At 58.2% G+C, this 21,472-nt stretch overlaps 3 protein-coding genes across 4 annotated transcripts in view; 1 reads left to right on the forward strand and 2 right to left on the reverse strand.

The window, feature by feature from the left end:
• Positions 1 to 287: 287 nt before the first annotated feature.
• On the reverse strand, positions 288 to 2,825 carry LOC148814406 (protein ABHD15). The gene is made up of 2 exons (XM_088906689.1): positions 1,795 to 2,825; positions 288 to 944 (listed from the first exon to the last, which is right to left on the reverse strand). Exons 1-2 carry the CDS (start codon positions 2,643 to 2,645, stop codon positions 377 to 379), a joined length of 1,419 nt encoding a protein of 472 aa, XP_088762815.1. The 5' UTR covers positions 2,646 to 2,825; the 3' UTR covers positions 288 to 376.
• Positions 2,826 to 4,983: 2,158 nt separating this feature from the next.
• tp53i13 (tumor protein p53 inducible protein 13) lies at positions 4,984 to 11,797 on the forward strand. The gene is made up of 9 exons (XM_088906688.1): positions 4,984 to 5,266; positions 6,353 to 6,427; positions 6,641 to 6,676; positions 6,817 to 6,875; positions 7,259 to 7,337; positions 8,733 to 8,861; positions 9,457 to 9,660; positions 9,824 to 10,457; positions 10,538 to 11,797. The coding sequence occupies exons 1-9, from the start codon at positions 5,174 to 5,176 to the stop codon at positions 10,648 to 10,650; spliced, it is 1,422 nt and encodes a 473-aa protein (XP_088762814.1). The 5' UTR covers positions 4,984 to 5,173; the 3' UTR covers positions 10,651 to 11,797.
• Positions 11,798 to 14,943: 3,146 nt separating this feature from the next.
• The window catches only part of git1 (G protein-coupled receptor kinase interacting ArfGAP 1), a 31,862-nt gene continuing 25,333 nt past the window's right edge, over positions 14,944 to 21,472 (reverse strand). The window contains exons 14-20 of one of the 2 annotated variants that reach the window (XM_088906680.1): positions 20,793 to 20,945; positions 19,625 to 19,849; positions 18,636 to 18,716; positions 18,095 to 18,171; positions 17,568 to 17,747; positions 16,782 to 16,845; positions 14,944 to 16,689 (exon numbers count right to left, since the gene is read on the reverse strand). In XM_088906680.1, the coding sequence (XP_088762806.1) occupies positions 16,477 to 16,689; positions 16,782 to 16,845; positions 17,568 to 17,747; positions 18,095 to 18,171; positions 18,636 to 18,716; positions 19,625 to 19,849; positions 20,793 to 20,945 (993 nt within the window). In that variant the 3' untranslated portion in view covers positions 14,944 to 16,476. Of the gene's footprint in view, positions 16,690 to 16,781; positions 16,846 to 17,567; positions 17,775 to 18,094; positions 18,172 to 18,635; positions 18,717 to 19,624; positions 19,850 to 20,792; positions 20,946 to 21,472 lie in introns of both variants that reach the window. The other variant, XM_088906679.1, reaches the window with a different exon arrangement.

Below are 21,472 nucleotides of genomic sequence, written 5' to 3' on the forward strand. Positions count from 1 at the left end.
CCTGGGGTTCCCATGTCGCTGCCCTGACAGAAGGGTAGAAGAGCAATGAGTGATGTATTAATGTACTGTTTAAACAAATGGGGAGCTAGGGATCAGTCGCAGGATTCCTTTTTGAAATGTAAATAAGGAATCAATAGGTAGGGAAAGCTGCTTGTCTCCATTTTTTTCCCTCGGCACAGCAAAAAAAAACAGGAGGAGGCTTGACCTCTGTCCGTGTTTCAGCTGGCACAGCTCGTCACGTCCTGGAGCCCTGTATCGACTGACGGCCATTTCCAGGTCCTGTGTCGTCTGGCTGTTGTCTTCGCGGCAGTCCTGGACAGATCCGGGTCGTACCGCAGCGGGGAGCCCCCTCGTCTCGCCTCGCCGCCCCTCCGGGTCAGCGCGTGTAGGAGCGCTGCCACTGGAACAGCTCCTCGGGAAGCTGAGCGGTGGCCGGGGGGGAGTGTCTGTCTCTCCTCAGCAGGGTTCCCCTGCGGCGCCGTGTCCACAGCGTGCTGGTCCTGTGTCGCGGCAGCTGACCTGCATCTCGTCCCCTCTCCTCCCCCTGCAGGAACTCGCCCACGACCCGGAAGTACTCCAGCACGGCGGAGTGGCTCCAGCACGCGCTGCCGTCCCGCCCGCCCCTTAGGCCGCAGTGCCCGCCGCGCCCCGTCAGCGCCAACAGGAAGTAGGGGCTGGTCTGGAAGAGGTCAAGGGGCAGGGAGGTACGGGGGTCTCCCCTTACGGGGTCGTCCCAGCTGCACAGACACAGCACTGGCACGGCCACCTCATCCACGTCCCGCAGCGGCTCGTTCCGTTCCCAGTACGCCTCCCAGTCCGGAGAGGGGGGCTTTCCCTTTCCCCCGGGGCCCCCCGAGCAGAACTGGATCTCCTCAAACTCCCGCAGCGATGAGCAGCGCAGCAGCCGCTCCACATCCATCACCGCACCGAGAGCGGTACTGTACCTGCAGGGGGGAGAAAGTGCTCAGCTGGGCTCCGGGAAGCGTGGGCAAGAGCACCACTGCGGGCACAGGCAGGGAAGCAGCTGGGCCTGCTCCCACCGGGAGCGCTCCTCTCGGAACCCAGGAAACGCACAGCCTGTACTCCTGGCCCCAGTGCGGTTGAACAAACGGCCGATTCCAGACTGGGTGGGCATGTAAAAACGAACGAGTAATTGTAAAAATGAACGTGGAAAATGGTAAATGAGTCAACTGTTACGGATCACGGTGCGTGTGCAAAAGAGAATTATCTCGCCTTAAAAAAACGGAACCTGCTGGCTGACCATACCCTCGGCTCAACTGCGCTCAGAGAAATCTAAGCTGCTCCAGGCCAGCGCAACACTGACGCTCCACTTGTGACGGTGGCTTCGTTTTCAGTCACTGCTGAAGAAGGAGGGTACCTTTCCTGACAAATCTTGTTCAAACGTCCTGAGCCACACAGCCACCCATTGTCCACCACTGGCTTGGCCTCTACAGCAGGCATGGGGCACAAGGCAGGACTGCACCCTGCACGGGACAGCCCATCACCGCACAAGGGAGCATTTCGGAGATGCCAATTAACTGAGCCTCTGTGCCTGGGGGAGGAGGGAGGAATCCCATGTGGACATGGGGAGAACATGCAGACTCCAAACAAAAGGTGCCCAAGTCTGAATCGAGCCCAGAACCCACAACACCCTGCTGCTGTAGAGCTAAATGTTCTACAAAATTTACAAAGTGTGGAAAACAAGAATATATAGTAATTAAGAACAGGTCTGTCTTATTAAACCAGCATAGCAGAAGGAGAGTGGGGTGGTGTCGATCCAGGCTCTGCTCTTACCTGCTGATCTGCAGCTTCTGGTACAGCAGCAGGCCCAGTCTGTAGAGGGCCGGGAGGGGCGTCTCGAACCACTGCTGCCCGAGGAAGATGGGCGACAGGCAGGCCGCGGCGGCGAGGTAGGAGGAGGAGCCGCACTCCCCCAGGTAGGACAGCAGGAGCCCCGAGCCCGAGCCCTCGCTCACGGCCAGCAGAGACGAGGACGGGTGCCGGCACCGGATGTAGGACACGGCCTCCATCAGGTCGGAGGGGTCCCCGAATGGCTGCAGCACTGGGGTGACCAAGGGGCAGCCCCCCTGCCCCCTGCGGTTGAAGACCACGGGGTAGAACCCTTGAGCCAGGGCCAGCCTGCACAGCAGCAGGAGGTGGAGGGTGCGCCTGCCACAGGAGTTGGGGATGACGATGAGGATGGGGGGACAGGCCGAGGCTGGCGGGGCTCTGCTGCTGCTGCCCCCTGGCGCCGCCACTGCCCAGTCCAGAGCCACGATGCCGCCGTCCCGCAGCTCCAGGTGCTCTCGGGCGAAATCCACCCTGCCTGCGGCGCCCCCTGCTGGCCAGGCCAAGCTGTGCAGCGTCTGGACGTGAGGGTCGCCCCAGGGCCAGGGGGTCAGCATGGGCCACGCCAGGGCGCCGCAGTGCCGCAGGAGAAAGCGCGCCAGGGCCGAGGGCTTGCAGATCAGCTGGGGCCGATCCGAGTGGGCCTGCGGGAGCCCCAGCCGGGTCCGCAACCGGGCCCACAGGCCCAGGCCCAGCTGCCACAGGACAGCAGAGGCCGAGTTCCACACCAGTTTCAGGAGGAGAGCCGAGCTCAGGAGCACCAGCACCGGGAGCAGGAATACCGCGGATTCCCACATTGCAGCAGGCAGGCACGAGGAGGGAGAGTGAGGCTGGCTGAGGGCCTGGGGTTCTGTTCCTGCTGCTCGCTGTGCTGAATCCTTTATGTCCGGTTCTTTCTGTCCCACCGGGCCGGACCAGTCCAGAGCCCAGAGCCACGCCCAGCCCTCCTGCTGCTCAATCACACAGGAGCCCCGAGTGCACGGCCCCCCTCAGAGCTGAGCCCAGGACCCGTGCCTGTTGCTTATCCAGCAGGACCGCTTGAGAAAACATCGCCGAGATTTCTCAACGACCTGAAACCGTATGCTCTCACTTGGGGGGTAAAAGACCCCTCCTGAAGGATAAAAACATAGGACGCAAACTGAGATATGGGGAAGAGGTTTGGATCATATTGCTCTACCTGTGAAAGTCCCAGATATGTAAGAAGCTGCACTGACCAGGCGACATGAAGTCCTCCTGCAGTCTCCTTCAGCGCGGTGCTACAGACCGTCGATCCCTGATCCCCGCTCCGCTCTCACCTCCCTGCGTTCCTGATCGGAGCGGCTGCCGGGGCCGATGACACGGAGGGAGTGACACAGCGACTCCAGAACAAACACACCGCTGGACAAGGGCCGTGTCGCTGGGGCAGCAGCCAATCAGAACTCCCTCGTGCTGATCGGTCAGGCCACCTCCCAGAGGACTGACTCTTCCCGGTCTTCAACCACTGAGGCATTCAAGAATGTAAGCTGTAGTTCTAGTTTCCCCACTTCTGCTTCAGCCTGTTACCAAGCACTCAGGCCTCCAGGTGTGGGGCAGAGGGCAGCCGCCGGGGCAGGGGGTAATGAGACACAGGGAAGTGCCCTGCCCGTGGGGGTGGGGGTGCAGGGACAGGGGCCCCTCTCCATGGCCCCTGTGCATGGGGGTACAGGGACAGGAGCCCCTCTCCATGGCCCGTGGGGGTGGGGGGTACAGTGATGGGGGCCCCTCTCTGTGGCCTGTGTGCATGGGGGTGCAGGGACAGGAGCCCCTCTCCATGGCCCGTGGGGGGAGCCCATGCTCCCAGCTGTGCCCATGCCAGGTGAGAACGAGGGGGTGACCAGAGTGGGGCAGATCGATACAGGCTGGTGAGGAATGGGTCACTGAGCCGGAGAGACAGGGTAGGCTGTATGTTACTCCTCAACAACACTGCAGACAGAGGGGACCTGCAGAAGCTACCTCACCTTCTCTACCTAAATTGCGAGGCAGGAAAACGACTGGAAGCGATATTATTTGCTGTGTTTTTAACGTCTGTCAGTCTATATGTGTATAAAAACGCCTTCTAGTACGACTTCTTAAGTGATTCCGTCGCATTTTGTAATTATCACACAGAGCTATTGTTACTACAAAAATTTTACAGCTCTTAATTACGGTTAGCAAGCGGCTAAGCAGTAAAACATGTCGAGTAACGAGCTCCCTGCGGGAACAGCAGACCATCGCTCGCTGCCTCTCTGATGAAGTCACCTCCACGGTCCTGCGCGCAGGAATTCGGGTAGGAAAAATGACGTAATCATTCTTGTGCCGCCGTCCTCCGCGCAGGCGCAGTTTGCCTTTACGGCGACTGTCTGGGGATGGAGGCGCATGCGCGGAGGCAGTGCGTGCAGCTGTTACATTTACCCGAGTGATAAGCGGCCAGTGCCGATACTCCCCACAGCAGAAGTACCTTGTTTTCGATGACTCATGCATTTCAAAAAGAAATGATGAAATAGTGGTTTAGTTGAAACAAAAAATCACCGCAAGCAGATGAGGATGTTAGCTTAACTTCGTGGTATAAATCACAGTCGACACCATGAAATACTGTCTGAAAACCGCAGATGCGAAGTTTTAGTGTAAACCAGATAGATAACAGATCACGTTTTACAGGCCCAGGCGCTTTGGCCCCTGGAGTTTGCAGCCTGACCAAAATTCGACTCAAATATGAACGACACCTCCGTGTTGGGGGCTGAGCGATTTTGGGGGTGCCCCGCACCCCAAGCCCGTGCTGGGTGGGGACGGGATCACGTGTCCCGCGCGGCTCTCGCCCCCCCCCCCCGAGTTTCTCGCTTCGCCGCGCCGCCGTGTGTTTTGGCCCTGCGGAGGCGCTGTAGAGCGGATGGCTGTGGGACTTCGTCCGCAATCCCGCAGCCAGGACGGGGCAGAGACAGGGACGGGGACGCGGACTGTCCGGCCGGCAGCGGGGATGAGCACTTCACCGCTCGGGTCTGACGTCCCAGCAGGGCTTTTAAAAGGACGTGGAAACAAGTTCGACTGGACAACAGAGGCGCATTTTAAACTCCCTGTCGAGGCGGAACCGGAGCGGTGTTTTGGAAAAGTTGCCCAGGTGTTAATGTACAGGCTGTAAAAGTTTCGTGGGCTCCGTGAGGAGCGTGCTGAAGCAGGGCTCTCTCGCACCCCTGCTGTTGCGCGACGCAGACCCGGGAGGCAGCCCGAGTTGGCGTTCGGATCGGATCGGTTGCTCTTGACGTCTGACCTAAGTTTTAAGAGAGCGATTTTATTGCTGTTTTTAACTCTCTCCAGCTTGGCTGTGTGTGTGATGTGTCTGCGCGGGGCGGTGCCGGTCTGGGTGCTGCTGGTGTCGCTGGGTCGTGTCGCTGCTGCGCCGTGGGACGGCTGTGACGATGGCCAGGTAAGAGCGCGCTCTCGCTGCTGGCCCACGCCAGGGGGACACGGCTGTAACTGGGCACAGTGGAAATCACGTCACGCGACTGCAGAAACCCCAATACCACGCGTGCCGAGGGTCCCCCATGTCGTCTGCCGTCTCGCTGTTCGGGCTGCCCCCGTCCTCGGCAGGAAAGCTGTTCTGCGGCAGATCGCAACATAAAAACTCGACAAAAACGGTCATCGCCAACAACAAACACAAAGAGTTCAGGACAACACTATTTCAGGAGCTGAAAGTTATTTTGAGTAAGATTGCAGAGAGGGTGAACGATGGTTTTAAATCTTTTCACCGGGGGGAGGGCACAGAGGTGGGGGTTGTGTGGATTCTGAGACGCGCCCCCAGGCATCAGGAGACGGCCAAGAGCATCGTGTGTGTAGAAGGGATGCAGGTCGATGTGACTGTGTTGTCTGTACTGGTACAGTTAGGTACGATACTGGGGAATTCATCGTGGAAAAAGTGATGTTGAAGAAGGGGGCTAAACGGTTTTACGCTGTTAACCCTTCACTAAACAGAGTCTAGGGCGTGCCCAGAGAGCAGGGTCGCCAGGAGTCCGTGCTGGACTCTGTGTCCCGCGGTCTGAGTTGCACGTTTTCACAGTAAACGAGAAGCTCAGCTCCTGTGATTGTGCCGACGCGGGTACCGGACTCCGCCAGCTCTCCAATTGTTTAAATTGATTATGAGACGGTCAATATAGCCGCGTGCAGCAGGACAGCAGACTGGAAGAGCCCTGTCCTCAGAGGTCATAACGCCATCGCTGTGACACTGGTTCCAGCTGAGCGGAGAGACACACAGTCCTCCTGCCCTGTGCACACGCCCTGCTGAGTGAACTACAGAGCCAGTGACGGGGGCCAGCAGGACTCTTGTCTGGCTCTGATAAGGTGTAAAAAGAGTCTCGGTAGCTCTCAGTACAATTCCACAGATGAAAAGGAATGTTTTGCAGGTGTTTGGTGCAGTATAGGTCTTGTGTGCACAGTATATAAGGGTTAGTTATACACATGGGAAAGGTTGTTGCAGTGGCAGCGTTAACAGTGGAATCCCATGTGTGTCCGACAGCGCCTCCTGGAGGTCGACCTGCCCCACCGCTCTGAGTACCTGTGTCCCGGCCCCACCTGGCTGCCCCCTGCGCAGGTAATACGGCCGCGCCAGTCTGCGTGTCGCTGCGGTTCGGCACAGAGCTGGGCGCAGCTGCCTGCCCCCTCGCCTCCAGGGGTGTGAACTGGGGACGGGGGAGGTGGGGGGTACGGCTGTGAACCCGGAGGCTCCATCAGGTGTCGTACGGGGGTCCAGGGGGGTGTGGGCATCCTGCCGCTCAGCTCTAAGCGGGGCTCTTTCTTCTCACAGAAGCTGCCGAGCATCGCCACGCGGCACCAGGAGCAGGTAAGAGCCCCCCTAAACCCTGCACCCCCCCGTTCCTGTGGACACACTAACGGACTGCACATCCCCTCCCCCGCCAGCTGGCTCTTCCCCTGCGCTGGGACGTTCCAGGCTCTAAATATCTCGTTCCTGTGTGCCAACAGCGGGCAGAGCGCGTCTGCACGGACACGCCGATCCTCTACAACCAGACCATCCCCAGCAGGTGAGCCACCCTCTCCGCGTGCGCCCCAGGGCCGTTGATGCCCACTGCGAATTCGGACACGCCAGGGGTGTTCGGACACGGCCGGCGCTTCTGAGGGCAGGCTGGCCCACTGCGGGTCTCGGGTGCCAGCTGTCGGAGAGCCAGGCTCCACAGTGGCGTTTTCACCTCACTGGTGCTGGACTGGCTCAGCTCCCTGTCTGAGCACCTTGAACCGGTAGTATTAGGTGCCCCATGCAGGCCTACATCTGCCAGAAGGCTTGGCTGAGCCTGGAGTGGTCTCACGGTGAGTGAAGTGCTCAGCCAGTGTCACTGCTGCAATGTCAGGTCGATAAGAGACCCGGGAGTCTTCGCCAATCTGATGCTCTCTGTCTCTCTCGCCGCAGTGGGCCGCACCGCCCCATGTGGGCTCAGTATGGGGAGTACCTGTACTGCCCCCCCCAGCGCTGGGTGCACAACCTGAAGGTAAGACCACCCTGCCCCCCCCCACAAGGACTGGATCTGCCAGCTCACCACACTCTGCCCTGCTTGTCTGTCCTGCGCACCGGCTGCGCAGACTCCGCCCTGCTTCTCTCTCCTCTGCCCCGGCTGCGCAGACTCCGCCCTGCTTGTCTCTCCTGCGCACCGGCTGCGCAGACTCCGCCCTGCTTCTCTCTCCTCTGCCCCGGCTGCGCAGACTCCGCCCTGCTTCTCTCTCCTGCGCACTGGCTGTGCAGACTCCGCCCTGCTTCTCTCTCCTGCGCCCCGGCTGCGCAGACTCCGCCCTGCTTCCCTCTCCTCTGCCCTGGCTGTGCAGACTCCGCCCTGCTTCTCTCTCCTGCGCACTGGCTGTGCAGACTCCGCCCTGCTTGTCTCTCCTCTGCCCTGGCTGTGCAGACTCCGCCCTGCTTGTCTCTCCTCTGCCCTGGCTGTGCAGACTCCGCCCTGCTTGTCTCTCCTCTGCCCTGGCTGTGCAGACTCCGCCCTGCTTCTCTCTCCTCTGCCCTGGCTGTGCAGACTCCGCCCTGCTTGTCTCTCCTCTGCCCTGGCTGTGCAGACTCCGCCCTGCTTCTCTCTCCTGCGCACTGGCTGTGCAGACTCCACCCTGCTTCTCTCTCCTCTGCCCTGGCTGCGCAGACTCCGCCCTGCTTCTCTCTCCTGCACACCTACTGCACAGACTCCGCCCTGCTTCTCTCTCCTGCGCACTGGCTGTGCAGACTCCGCCCTGCTTCTCTCTCCTGCGCACTGGCTGCGCAGACTCCACCCTGCTTCTCTCTCCTCTGCCCTGGCTGTGCAGACTCCGCCCTGCTTGTCTCTCCTCTGCCCTGGCTGCGCAGACTCCGCCCTGCTTCTCTCTCCTGCGCACTGGCTGCACAGACTCCACCCTGCTTCTCTCTCCTGCGCACTGGCTGCGCAGACTCCACCCTGCTTCTCTCTCCTCTGCCCTGGCTGCGCAGACTCCGCCCTGCTTCTCTCTCCTGCACACCTACTGCACAGACTCCGCCCTGCTTGTCTCTCCTCTGCCCTGGCTGTGCAGACTCCGCCCTGCTTCTCTCTCCTGCGCACTGGCTGTGCAGACTCCGCCCTGCTTCTCTCTCCTGCGCACTGGCTGCGCAGACTCCGCCCTGCTTCTCTCTCCTGCGCACTGGCTGCGCAGACTCCGCCCTGCTTCTCTCTCCTCTGCCCTGGCTGTGCAGACTCTGCCCTGTTGCAGCACAGACAGCATCTAACCTCTCAGATGGGAGCGGGACTCTGTGTTGACGGGTGTTGATCAGGGTGTCCAAGTTGTATCTGTTTGTGGGGGCAGTGCTGGAGGGGGGGGGTACACATGGCAGAGAACTCAGATTTCTAACTGCCCCTCTCTGTCGTGTCTCCTCTCAGCATGGAGGGGTTGTGTTCCTGTACCACCCCTGCGCCCCTGCCTCCCTGCGTGCCCCGCTGGCGGCCCTGGCGCGCGCCTGCGTGTGCAGACACATCATCACGCCCTTCGCAGGCCTGAGCCCAGAGCGCGTGAGTACAGCACACCGCCCGGGGTCGGCCCGCCGATCGCACTCTGGGGTCGTGGCGCTGGTCACACTGGGGGTACAGCATCTGAGGTCACCGCACCGACCGGGTCACTGCCTGGGGTCACCCTGCTGATTGCACTTTGGGGGTCATGTGCAGATGTGGAGTTAAGCATGAGCACACTTGCACAGATGACTGAAACCGAAAGCTAAAAGATGTGGTAACAGAACTGGTCTGGTTTCTGTACCAGAACAGATCTCCAGAGAGCTCTCTGCCTGCTCCATTTCACTGAGAGCTGACAGGCCTGGAGCCGTCGGAGCTGCTGAAGCACTGCGACAATCTCACATCATCTCCTTACTCATTGTTTCAGCCAGATTAAGAAATACTGTAACTGTGGTTGCATCTTAAAATAATGTTCTGTGGCAGAAACACCTTAAATCAAGGAAGAAAATATCCCAATTTGATAAAGTTGTCTAACACCTGGATTGCGTAGCATCAACTTCCAGTTGTAGCTGGGGCACTGTCGTCATAGGAGCTAGAAACTACAGAACACCCAACGAACAGGAACTCCGTGGCTCAGTGCGCCTTTCTCCCCCCTCAGCCTCTTGCCATCGTCTCCTGGGGCCGCACGCTGGAGATGTCCCATGTGACCCTGCCGGAGGCTTCCGATTGGCTGCGGCGGAATGTGCCGCGTGCACGGGATTGGCCGATGGGGCGCAGTGGGCGGTACAGCCTGATGCTGTTGCGGGCGGCCGGCCCGCGGACAGGTGGCCTGGGCGGGGCGTGTCCCCCGGCCAGCCTGCAGGTGAGAGGAGAGCGTGTGTGGCGTCCGGTATCTGCAAGCGTGGGAAGCAAATCAAATACCTTTTCACATCCATGCGTATGTTTCTGCTGCTGTGGGTCAGAGACATCTTGGAGCCCTGGTGCCTGTAATTCTTCACAAGCTCCTCTCTCTCTCTCTCTCCCAGACTGGGAGTCACTGGTTCAGGGCGGTGCGCCCCCTGCTGGCGTGGAAGAAGAAGGACATGCACTCTGGCCAGCAGAGGGAGGAGAGATCGGGCTGGGACAGGAGGAAGAGGAGGAGGAAGAGAGAAATCGGGAACAGCAAGTTCCCTGGTCCCGTACAGGGCAAGCCTGGGGGGAGAGACCCGGGCAGTGCGGCAGCCAGTGAAACTGAGCACCCGGGGAATGGCAGCATTGTTAGCGCCACCCAGAGGCCAAAACACAGAACTGCAAAGCCTGCAGGGGCTGCCGAGGAGGAAGGAGGGACCAAGAGGGGAGAGGAGCCTGGAGGAACTCTAGCAGGAGGAGGAGGTGAACTGGAAAAGGCAGGGGAGAGGAAGGGGGGGGGCAGCGACACCCCAGGCTGCACCCCGGCGCCCTGCGAGTGCGGAGAACAGAGGGGCCCCGCGAGGGGCGCCAGGCTGGGGCTGCGGCCGCCCACCCCGCGCACGGAGGAGGCCGCCTGGGCCGCGGCGGCGCTGGGCTTCCTGCTGGCGCTGCTGACGCTGGCCGTGCTGCACACCCGGCTCTACAGGCACTGGCAGCGCGCGCCCAGCCTGTACTGGCAGGACTCCCAGGCCGGCTACGACAGCGTGGCAGGTAGGCCGCGGGAGCGCCCCCTGCTGGGGAGCCGTGGGAGGGCGCCGCGCGGCCTCACTGCCTGTGCTCCTCTGTTGCAGACGTGATCCGGAGGCGGCTGAAGATGGGGGGGCGGAGGAAGAGGAGGGCCACGCAGAGCCGCAGGGAGGACAGCGCGCTCCTGCCCCCCTCCAGCAGCGAGGAGTCCAGCTGAGGGCGGGCGAGCTCGGCGCGCCGAGCTGACCCCACGGACCGCGGACCGCTCTTGTGTGGGGGACGGTGCGGCCGGGGGTCTGCTCGTGGGACGGGACCAGCTCAGCGGACTCCAGGTGGTCTGACCTCGGCGGCGGGGTGGCGGAGCCCCAGAAAGTGCTGCTTCAGCCCGTGCGGGCGGAGGCCCAGCAGGAACAGTCTCCGGGGAGAATCCCGACTCTCTCCCTTCTTGCCTCTGGAGCGTCCGGCTTGGTGAGGTCTGGGGTCTTCAGCTGGTCAGTGTGCCGGCTGACTGTGTGAACGTGCGCGTGCAAGTTTTCATACCGCAGTTGTCAACCCTGTCGGCGTGCAGGGGTGCCCCCTCCGGGGCTGCTGGGGGAATTCCATCCGGTCACTCAGGAGCTCTCAGAAGCATCCCAGCAGGAATGCCCACATACTAGAGTTAATCGAAGAAACTGCTCCCGGACATATCCTTGAGTGATTCCCAGCTGTGTGCAGGGAGTGTCCCAGTCATTACTGGGTGTTTCGCTACGTGCAGATGTCAGCTGTGCAAAACGCAGTGGTGTGTGCAGGGTGTATGTTTTTTTAAGTTGTGTTTTGGCAGCATTTGTGTCCGTCGAAGGGCTGTGGAGCTGCCGACCCTGGCTGCTCAGATAGGAGAGCCCCTGTCTGAAGGGTTCCATCATGCACTGGGCCTTGGAACAGCTGCTCACCGACAGCTGGCAGTCCTGAAGAGGGTTTGGGGGTGGTGGTGAGTGTCAGGGCTGGGAACTAATCACTGTGTGTGTGTGCAGCTTCTCAGCTTTTAAAGGGAATGTTTTATGACTGATGTTTTATGTGTAGATATAAGGGAGGGGATCATATATGTGTGGTGTACAGTGTAAAAAGCTTAGACACGTTGTGACTCAAGGCACGAAGTCTAAACTTTAGCTGTTGATATTGCAGTTGGAACGATTTCCGCCTCCCTCCAGGCGCCTGGGGGGTGGCAGGTTTTTAGGGGTGACTGAGGAAAGAGCGAGGGGTGGAGGGGTGAGCTGGCAGACTGGTGGGTCTCCAGCCACAGAGCAACACTCGTGTTCCTGAACCTTCCTGCACTGTTTGTTCATGGCCTTTACCAGCACTTTTCTATTAAAGCTGTTGTTGACGAATGACGCTGGTGGGCATTTCTTTTTAATTGCTTAACGAGGAGCTCTCTGCACCAATCTCCCCTGCGTGCGAAAACCAACTTCAGGGGAACTCTAGGGAGCTCAGCAGTGTTCTGAGCAACTCTTACCTCCAGTGCAGAGCTGGTAAAGGAAGAGAACTGCTCTGTTCCTCCAGCCATGCACGAGTGTTTTTAGGGGGTCACGTGCCTCAGGATGTGGGGTTCCCCTGTGCAGGTGGAGGGCATGAGGTGTCCCCACTCTAAAGAGCAGGGCTCTATCTTGCTCAAGCAGCATCACTGCAAGCCTACAGACAGTAACTATACAGCAGTCTGCATTCATCTCCATTCACCCCCAACATACACACATGCACACAGACCAGAACCACACATAGCAGGTAGGACAATTACAGTGTTATTTATTACAAATGTACAATTTATGAGTTTCCTTTATGATTTAATATCTTTTTTTTTACAGTTTCACTCTTGCAGTTTTTTTTAAACATCTCTCCCCCCCCTCCCCCCTCACTGAACCTCCACAGTCGATGCAGTATTGGCAATGGTGTACGACCTCTACTGTACAGTGAAGGTCAAGGGATTTAGTGTGCATGTGCAACAAAGGTCACATGACCGCGCTGGGCACCACAGCAGACACCATGTGACCACCCCTGCGATGGAGACGAAAGGTCACGTGACCTTTGGCACATACAGACGTGCACGTGCGCATGCACAAGGCTGGCTGTTCGTCCCCACAGCCACACCCGCCCTGTGGATCACAGCCCAGGCAGCGTGGGGCTCTGCTGTGAACGTGGGCGCTCGGCTCTGAGCACTAGGCAGTGAGGTGGCTGTTGGCACACAGTTAAGCATTACAGGCCATACAGCTGACATATCACTAACCCTTGCAGAAAAATGTGTAGAGTAAGCAGAGTATTCAGCAACGTTATTCTGGTGCGGTCATTGGTCACGGCGCCCAGGCCCAGCGGAGTCCAGCACAGCTGGCTATGAGACACACCGAGGACCCCTCACTCCTGCACTGGGGAGGAGGGCAAGACCCAACCCCTTTACATGTCCCTGTGCTTTTTTCCCAGTAAGTTCTCAATAGCTCAATACGAATGGGGCTTTTCAGACGCATTTGCCCCAGGTCAGATGTAGCTCCTCTTGTCCAGAAAGGCAAACTCTCCCCGGTGAGGAGGTGCAGATCTAATAAGACGACGCAGGCACAGCACAGAGGGACGTAGGCACTCTTTCTCTGCTCGGGTGCGGCAGTGGGAATGGGGCATCGGGAAAGCAGTGGCGCACTGCAGGGAGGAGCTGGGACAGCTGCCGTATGCTGTGCCTTTCGGGGTAATTGCAGCTGCAGCTCCCTCAGGCCCAGGGAGAGGAATCCTGCTCCCGGACAGGCTCCAGGAGCAGCCGGGGATAACTCATCCCTGTGTGGAGCTGGGTTCCTCGGAGTGTCAAGTGCCTGCCATCCTGGTGCCAAAAGTGGGCCATATACCAGAGCTCGGAACACAGGAGCCCAGCTTTACAAAGATTTTAACGAACACGAATATAAACCAAGTTACACTGCTCCAAAAACACCCCCCTCCCCAGGACCGTCCCAGAACTGCAGAACGAGAGGCCACGGACTCGGCCGCACCTGCCTGGAGCACAGAGCTGTGTGCCAGCGGCGGTACGGGCATGAGCTGAGCCTGGGCTGGGGTCCGAGTGCTCCTCCCCGTAGCACTGACCCACCGCGCTGGAGCACCAGTGTCCAGTGTCCAGGCAGGCCAGGGCACAGCCTGACCCCCAGGTCCTGTGGGACAGACCTGCTCGGCCCCTGCTGTCACCTGTACAGGAACAGCAGCAGCAGCACAGGACACACGAGCCTTCCGCTGACGCGCCCCAGAAACCAGGCTTGGAGAAAATCGGAACTTAAGAGTCGGGAAACAAAAACATCTTTCAAATGTGACCCGTTTCTCCTACAAACACGCCTCTTGTGCTCTCGGTTCTCCGATTCTGGAAAACTCTTAGCAGTACAAATCCCGTCTTTGCAAGGCTGTAACTGCAAAATGCCGACAAAAAAAAGAAGAGTTCACAGGAAGGCTCTTGGAAACAGCCCTGTGACACGAGGGGGGCAGCCCTACTTGGACGGTGGTTGCGCCCAGGCCTACCCCACACCCCCAGCCCGCAGAGGGGTGCCCTGGGCTGAGCCTGTGCTTCCTGGGCCCGGGCCACACTGCGGCACCACGCGCCGGGCAGCTGCGAGAGAGGGAGAGCTGCGAGAGAGTGTGTGGGGCTCCCCAGCGTCCACTTTGTCCCAGTGGACACGGACCCCCTGCCATCTCGACTACAGAAGAAGCAAGGTTACAGGATCCCCAACGTGTGATGCAGGTGAAGAAAAATGACCCACAGAGGCACAGCAAGCATTCCAGAGCACCCACAGGGAGAGAAGAGGAGGAACTAGAGAAACCTGGCCCAGCGCCCCCACGGCACGCTTCCAGCTGATCACCGAGAACCCACGATGTTGCTTACATTTTAATATGCCTGAACCTTCTGCTCTAGAAAATTAATTTTGAATGAAGAATGTGGCCTTTGCCACAGAGCTCCTCAGCTCGTCTGGAAAGCATGAGGAGAGAGGAGCCGGGCCAGGCTGCCTCCGAGCCTGGCAGCATCTGTCGCCAGTGGGCACAGTGCGAGGCGTCTCGGACTCTCTTGACCCAGCAGCCCGGGGGCACCGACCTGTCCTGACCTGCCAGCCACAGGATGCCAACCACAAAGGAAGCTGCAATTACCCGACCCACCAGCAACACGGCGGCAACGCTGATAGAACCGATTCGGACAGGGTAGTGGGGATCTCTCTCAGGCTCTCTAGAATAACTTAAGGCTTCGATTGTCATAATGATAATAAAGATGCCTCGCTTTCTGCACATAGCGAAGGATCGCAAAGCCCTCATTGGGCGAGTCTGCGAGACCCCCACCCAAGATCCGTCACAGCTCCGGTCCAGACAAAATAAATAGAGAAAGTAACAGGCTGCAGGAGCACTTCCTGTCACGTGCCGCACGAGCAGAACCCTGATCAACAACCATCAGGAACAGGAGAATCTCTCTCACCCTTCATCCCGCAGGACAGCTGTTCCCGTAGCAGTTCTACAGGGTCAAAACTGCAGAATCATTTTTTTTTTTTAACGAGCATGCCTGAATCATCACGTTGTTTATGATCCGACCCCCGTGAAGGAAAACCAGCCAGAGCCCGGGGATACCGACTCCCGCTACGCGGAACCGATCCATTTCAGGTTCTGCCAGCTGGCGGCCCCCCCAGGAAGCCGAAAAGCGAATGAATTGGCCAGAATCATCCTGCTTGCCCGCCCCCTCAGGTGGTTTCACCTGCTGCCGAAGCGGGTCAGAACCCCGGACCGCCGCCCTCGATGAAGAGGCGCTGGCACCCACGTGGCCCTGAGCTTCACCCGACGCCCTCGCTGCCCCCTGCACCAGGGCAGTCTCTCGCACCCTGGCCCGCGGGACCGTGAGCGCGGAGCCCCGCCGTGCCCGGCTGTTTCACTCGGGGAACTCACCGGCACCGCAAGGGAACCCGTCAACACCCAGCAAACCGCCAGCAAGGGAACCGAGTCGACTCCGGCTGCACAGCAGTTTGTTCCATTCCAGATTTTACTTTGAGCTACTGTTGTTATGTTACGTCATTACACTAATGAAGCACAAAAGCAATATATTTCATTGTATTTGACCACATGCTTCGGTGTAAAGTTACTCAAGACAAAAGGAACAAACGTGAATCATCCTGCACAGGGAGTCTGGGTACACAGAAACCTGAAATAGGTCACTGTGCTGTGCAATGGGAGTCTGAGCTACTTCCCTGCACAGGGAGTCAAGCAGAGGGAAGGTGTCCCTGGGACAGGCAGCCGCAGTCGGTGCGTTTGTGCACACGTGTGGTACGGCATCGTGTGTGCTGCCGTGAAAATGAACACGGAGCGTTCACAAGATTTAAAACTGCCCCTTCACAAAGGAGACCAAATAACATTTGAAAATAACTCAACGAGAATACTAATGATAAAAAATGTAAAAATAATTCCAGTGTTTTAAGTTATGGACTTTAGTGCCAAGAGGTACAACAGGTCAACCCAAAAAAAAACAAAACCTAGGCCCCGTTTCCATGACGACGGAAACGGCAGCCGGAGCTCCTGCAGGACTGCGGCCTCGAGGTCTCCTGTCATCCCACGCCGTCCATCTGAGGACTGGGCTGCAAACGGGCGAGCAGTAGTGACCGCGCGGGCCGCAGGGGAGTCTGGCCAGACTGCCGCGGGAACGCCGCAGCCGGACGGTTGCCGTGGCAGCCCCAGGGGGCGGGGTGTTCGGTGGGGAGGGGCTTGCGAAGACAGTGGGTGTGGCTTCCAGAGACAGAGAAGGAGGGAGGGGCCAGCCTGCCCCTCCCCTGCTCCCCGCCTCTCCTCTTTCTCCTCCCCCTCCTCTTGCTCTCTCAACCGCAGGGTCGGAGTCCCCTTCTCCTCTCCTGATCCTTTCAGTCTTGTCAAAAGCTACAGCTCTGTTGACTCCTGCCTGGTCCTCTTCTGCTCCCCCTTCCCCCCTGTGCTCAGTCAGCCTCTCTCTGTCTGGCTGCTCAGCCACCGCCTCTCCCAGCCTGGCAGGTCACCTTTCCCCCCCTCGTCCCCTCCCCCCCCCCACCGCCCCTCACTGTTTCTTCTCGCGGGTGGTGATGGTCACCAGCTGTTTGGCTGCCTTGGCGATGTCGTAGGCGCACTGTATGACCTGCTGGGTGAGGAGCTGGTAGTCCACCGCCGCTCCCGGTTCCGGCGGCACCGTCTTCCGGCACTCGCTCTGCAGCCGCAGCGCGCTGGCGCTGAGCAGGCGCAGGGAGCAGCGCACCGCGTCCAGGGCCGGGCGCTGGGGGGGGGGAGACAGCGGGGCGTTAGTACGGACACGCGCACGGAGAGCGGCCGCACTGCCCCGAGCCAGGACAGGAAGAGGCTTCTCACCTTGGGAAAGAGGGACGCCATCTCGGTGACGGCGGAGTGGATCTTCTCCGAGCAGGGCACGAAGCTGCGGGCAAGGACACGGAGAGTCACCGTCTTTCTCCAGCAGCCTGCCTGACTCCCCCCTCTACCGCAGCCCCATCACCGCGACACAACACTGCCAGACCGCGCCTGTTTCGTGTAGTCAAGTGGTGTCCTGTTTGAGCCTGTCGGGCAGTTTCCTGTGCTGCTCCAGTACCACCCTGGTGAGAAACACCTGCCCTGCAGCCCCTCCACACTCGAAACTACAGTGGGATCTACTGGCTTTGCAATCTCTTATGTTCTACCATTGCAGGACACAGGTACACTCGTACCCCGGTATAAGAACGTTCGGTACATGGATTTTTTTGCTCATCCGAACGTGAAGAATTTGCAGCTTGTCATTCGTTATAAGAACAAAATTTCGCTTATCCGAACTTCGAGACCGATTCTGGCCAAGAATTCAGCAGCCAAGATTGAATTCAGCCCCACCCAACGGCTGTGTGTTTCTGCGCGGGCGCCAGGCATTGTGGTTAAGGACGCCGGGAGGCAGCAGCGCTTTGTTTATGTGCTCTCATTGTCAAAGTGTTTTTTGTGTGTTTGTTTTGTAGTTGCTATTCATTATGGGGTCTTAAGGAAGAGAAAAAAGATTCTTTATGAGTACGAGTCTATTGTAATCGGTCCATGATACAGTGTGGCAGTTAGGCAAGTGTGGTGCTGTCCTGTGGTCTCCCTGTGTTATAATTCACCTGTCCTGCTGTCAGGCAGTACCTGTCGTGTTTGAACTCCTGCGCGGCTCTCAGCAGCTCCTGGATGTTCTTGGTGACCTGCTCGGTCTTGAGGATGACGTCCTCGGTGCAGGGCAGGGTGGGGTCAGGCTCGCTGTCGCCCTCGTCCGTCTCCGCGCGGGCCTCCTCCTCGCCCCCCCGCGCCAGGCGCGACTCCGAAACGCTGCCAACACAGGCGACACCAGTGTAGCTGGTGAAGCAATCTGGAGCTGTCATGGTCTTCCATTTCCACGTTAAAGAAATACTGTGAGCAGTGACCGAGTGCACGGGCACTCTAAAATAACTAATCCATATCTGTTGTTTCAGACTGTGTTGAAGGCAACTGCATTTTATGAGCTAACTAACATTCGCTACTAATTACAAAGCTTGTTCGCAATCCAGCTACCATCATGCATTCACCTTGGTGGAGAAGAGCAGTTCTATACACCTCCACTTTCTAAAGGCAGCCTGGAGATCACACTGTGGGCACAGGCTCCGCCCGATCACTGCGCCCCCTGGGGCATCACTCACCTGAGTGAGGAATCGTGGGCTTGGGTGTTGTCATAGTCACTGTCTGTCCCACTGCCGTGCTTCTCCCCCTTGGGAGCCTGGAAGAGATGGGAAAGAATGAGAATAAGGGAGTGGCCTGGGCGGGGAGACAAGAGAGGTGGGAGTGGCCCGGGGCAGGGAGACGAGAGGTGGGAGGAGAAAGCAAGCAGTGGAGGGACATGGGAGCAGTGGGTAAGCAGAGACAGTGGGAAGTGGAATTAATGCTTGAAGAATAAGGCCACAGGTGAAGAATAAGAGTAGGAGAGAGGGCAAAGAGGAGCCTGATTCACTGCAAGGCAATCAGCACTTTTACATTAAAACAAATTCTGCTGAACTGAATATACTTGTGTATGTGTCTCTGTTGTTCTATGGTTTTATTGTGAAGCATCTTGATATGACATGAAAAGTGCTACAAAATTATTACTGAAGATGGGTGGTGGCGTGACAGAGAGAGGAGGCGGAAATACAGGAGGAAGAAGAAAAAGGGGCTGAACCAGGCAGCGTGGGCAGGAAGACCTCTCACCAGGTATCTGCCCCCCTCGGACGCCCCCAGATGGTGAAGTCCGCTGTAGGGGGAGGGGCCTGTGGACACGCCCTTCCGCACCTGGAATGAGAGGGGCAGAACGGAGGAGACGAGATCAAGGAAAACAAGAGTGGAACAGCACTCCAAGGCAAGGGAAACGCAGAGGAAGACAGCTGGAGAACAGCGGGGGAAGAGAAAGCACTGCGCTCCATGCAGGATGGAGACAGCGCTTCTCTTGTCCCTGTGAAGGGGCTCCAGACTGGAATCCTCCATCGGAAAGTAACCCCCACCCCAAGCCCGTATCGGACTGATGCTGTATGGAGAGAGTCCACGAACAGTACACACACATAGAAAACAAACACTGTCTCTCGGTTACAGACCCAGACACCTCCAATCAAGAACCCCTGTGCCTCCCCACTGCAGATATGAGAATTAGTGGCTTATTTTGTTTTTCTTCATGTTGCAGGTAGCTGCCAACCTTCCGAAAACAACTCTTCACAACCCCTGCGTCTGTAACCGCACCGATAGCGTCTGTGAAGGGGGGAGTTACTTGTGAGTGACGAGCTCTGGCATGCCACCTGGTGGTTAGTGAGCCACATTGCAGTGAGTTGGGACCCCATGTCTATACCCTTGTGCTGACCCAGGCAGATCTCTGTGATGTGGACTGCTTCCAGTGCTCAGGATGCAAAACATCTGTATATATACTTTATGTATATATATACACACGGACATACTCTGCAGATCGGCTACCACAGGTATTCGTGAGCGGTAGAACATGAGGAGCTCCGAGTATACAAGCCACACATACACATCTGCACCCTGTGTGTTGTACAGATCAGCTGGAGAAAGTGCGGCCCGACCCGCCTCCCGGAGTGCAGCCCGAGGTTAGCAGCAGTGCTGGCGTTAGTAGCCCATGCCGTTAGCTGTGTAAGCGGGTGCGGCTGCGCGGCGTGAGCAACAGGGGGCAGCAGCAGCAGCAGCACACTTACGCTGGGGCCCAGGGGCTGCAGGCGGCCCGCCAGCGCGTCCATGGCTGGGCCGAAGGGCTTGGGGGGGGCGCCCGGCTCGTACATGGAGAAGGCCTGCCGGTCGCGCCGAGGGGGCGGGGCCCCCGTCGACTCCGCGCGCTCGCCCGAGCCGAGCCCCGGCCCCGCTGCCGGCACCCCCCCCGCCTGGCCCCGCATGGCGCTGTTCTCCGTCTGCATCCGGGTGATCTACAGGAGAAGGGGGGTGATCAAGGCGACTGCGGTAAAACCCTGTTATGCTTTATCTCCCAGGTCAGGCAGAACAGTCTGTGCAGCAATAAGTGGCACCTGGACACCAGCAGGCTACAAGCCAGAATCTCAGGTTACACGCCTGACCCTGGTGCTCAATTTCACACCATGAAGACGTGTTCTTACAACAGAAGGGCCGAGAGCACCCAGCTCTGGAGCCACTGGTGGCGTGTAGCGTTACTCCTCAGTCTATGCGCTGTGAGCTGACTGCACTCATACTGCAATCTGTAATGCACGTGGAAGGTGACAGCACACCCATCGAGTCCCTTTGTAAAGCTTTGAGCACCAGCTCTCATCCCCGATTGCTGTGCTTTGAGTTCACATTCCTGTCTTTCCCTCTTCCGAGAAGCTCTGGGTAAACGAGCTCTGTTGCACAGGAGGACAGTGAATAGTGTCATTAGCACAGCCCACCCCCTCCACCAAACACTGTCCTGTACCTGGAGAGAGCATGAAGGCACGTCCTTTAAAACTGGGGAGCAAGGAGCCCTCGGCCCCTGACAGGGCTGTCTGGGGACGTGGTCCGGGGGAGACACAGGACAGGGGGATGGGGGGGCAGGAAAGAGAACTGAGCTGAACACACAGCACACAGCACAGAATGATGGCACTGAGGGAAACAAAGTCACAAACCAGTGGCGCCAATGGCATGGGGATAAAATAAAATGGTTCTAGACACACAATGGGGGAAAAAAACACCATCCCATAATTCTCTGATTTTTCCCCAAACTGACTGATCTTTAGACTCTCAAAATGGTAATAGTGTTCTCTGAACTATCTGCATGTAGCACACTAAGAATATGCTGTGCTTAAGTGGACTGAAATAATTCCCGTCTACTGATTTTTCTGTATATTTTGAAGGACTGCAGACTCACTGGCGCCCCCCTACCTCTTTCTGCAGGCGACGCAGCTCCTCACTCAGGTTGTTGTTGACCTTCATCAGCTGCTGAACTTTGGCTTCGGAGGCAGCCAGGGCCTTCTTCACCTCCAGGTACTCCTGCAGGGTGATGGGGCCGTCGGACAGGTCGGAGGAGTCCATACTCTGGAGGAGACAGCGCGGAGATGGAAGAGACGCAGGATTTAGAGCGCAAGGCCGAAGGGAGAGGAAGAGGAAGGGGAGAGAGGAAGAGAGGGCGCAAGGCAGGGAGAGGAGGAAGAGGAGAGAGGAAGAGAGGGCGCGAGGCAGGGAGAGGAGGAAGAGGAAGAGAGGACGCGAGGCAGGGAGAGGAGGAAGAGGAAGAGAGGACGCAAGGCAGGGAGAGGAGGAAGAGGAAGAGAGGACGCGAGGCAGGGAGAGGAAGAGGAGAGATGAAGGCACAGAGCAAGCAGGCAGGCTTGTAGAAGAGCGTGGGCACACTTATTGAAAGGGTCTTAACACACTGTCTCACATGCTGGTTTGGTAACATCAGTACTGCTGATGGTAATAGGCTATAAAAATTACTCAAAATAAATAGCAAATTAACTGGGGCAAATTAAATCACCTTGAATTTCCTCTACAGAGGGTAGCAAAGAAAGCTTCCCAACAATCTAGCTCAACTAACTTCACCCTTATCTTGCAGTAACACTGTT

The sequence above is a fragment of the Atractosteus spatula genome, chromosome 27 (genome assembly GCF_055471065.1).
Source record: "Atractosteus spatula isolate fAtrSpa1 chromosome 27, fAtrSpa1.hap1, whole genome shotgun sequence".
Lineage (NCBI taxonomy): Eukaryota > Metazoa > Chordata > Actinopteri > Semionotiformes > Lepisosteidae > Atractosteus > Atractosteus spatula.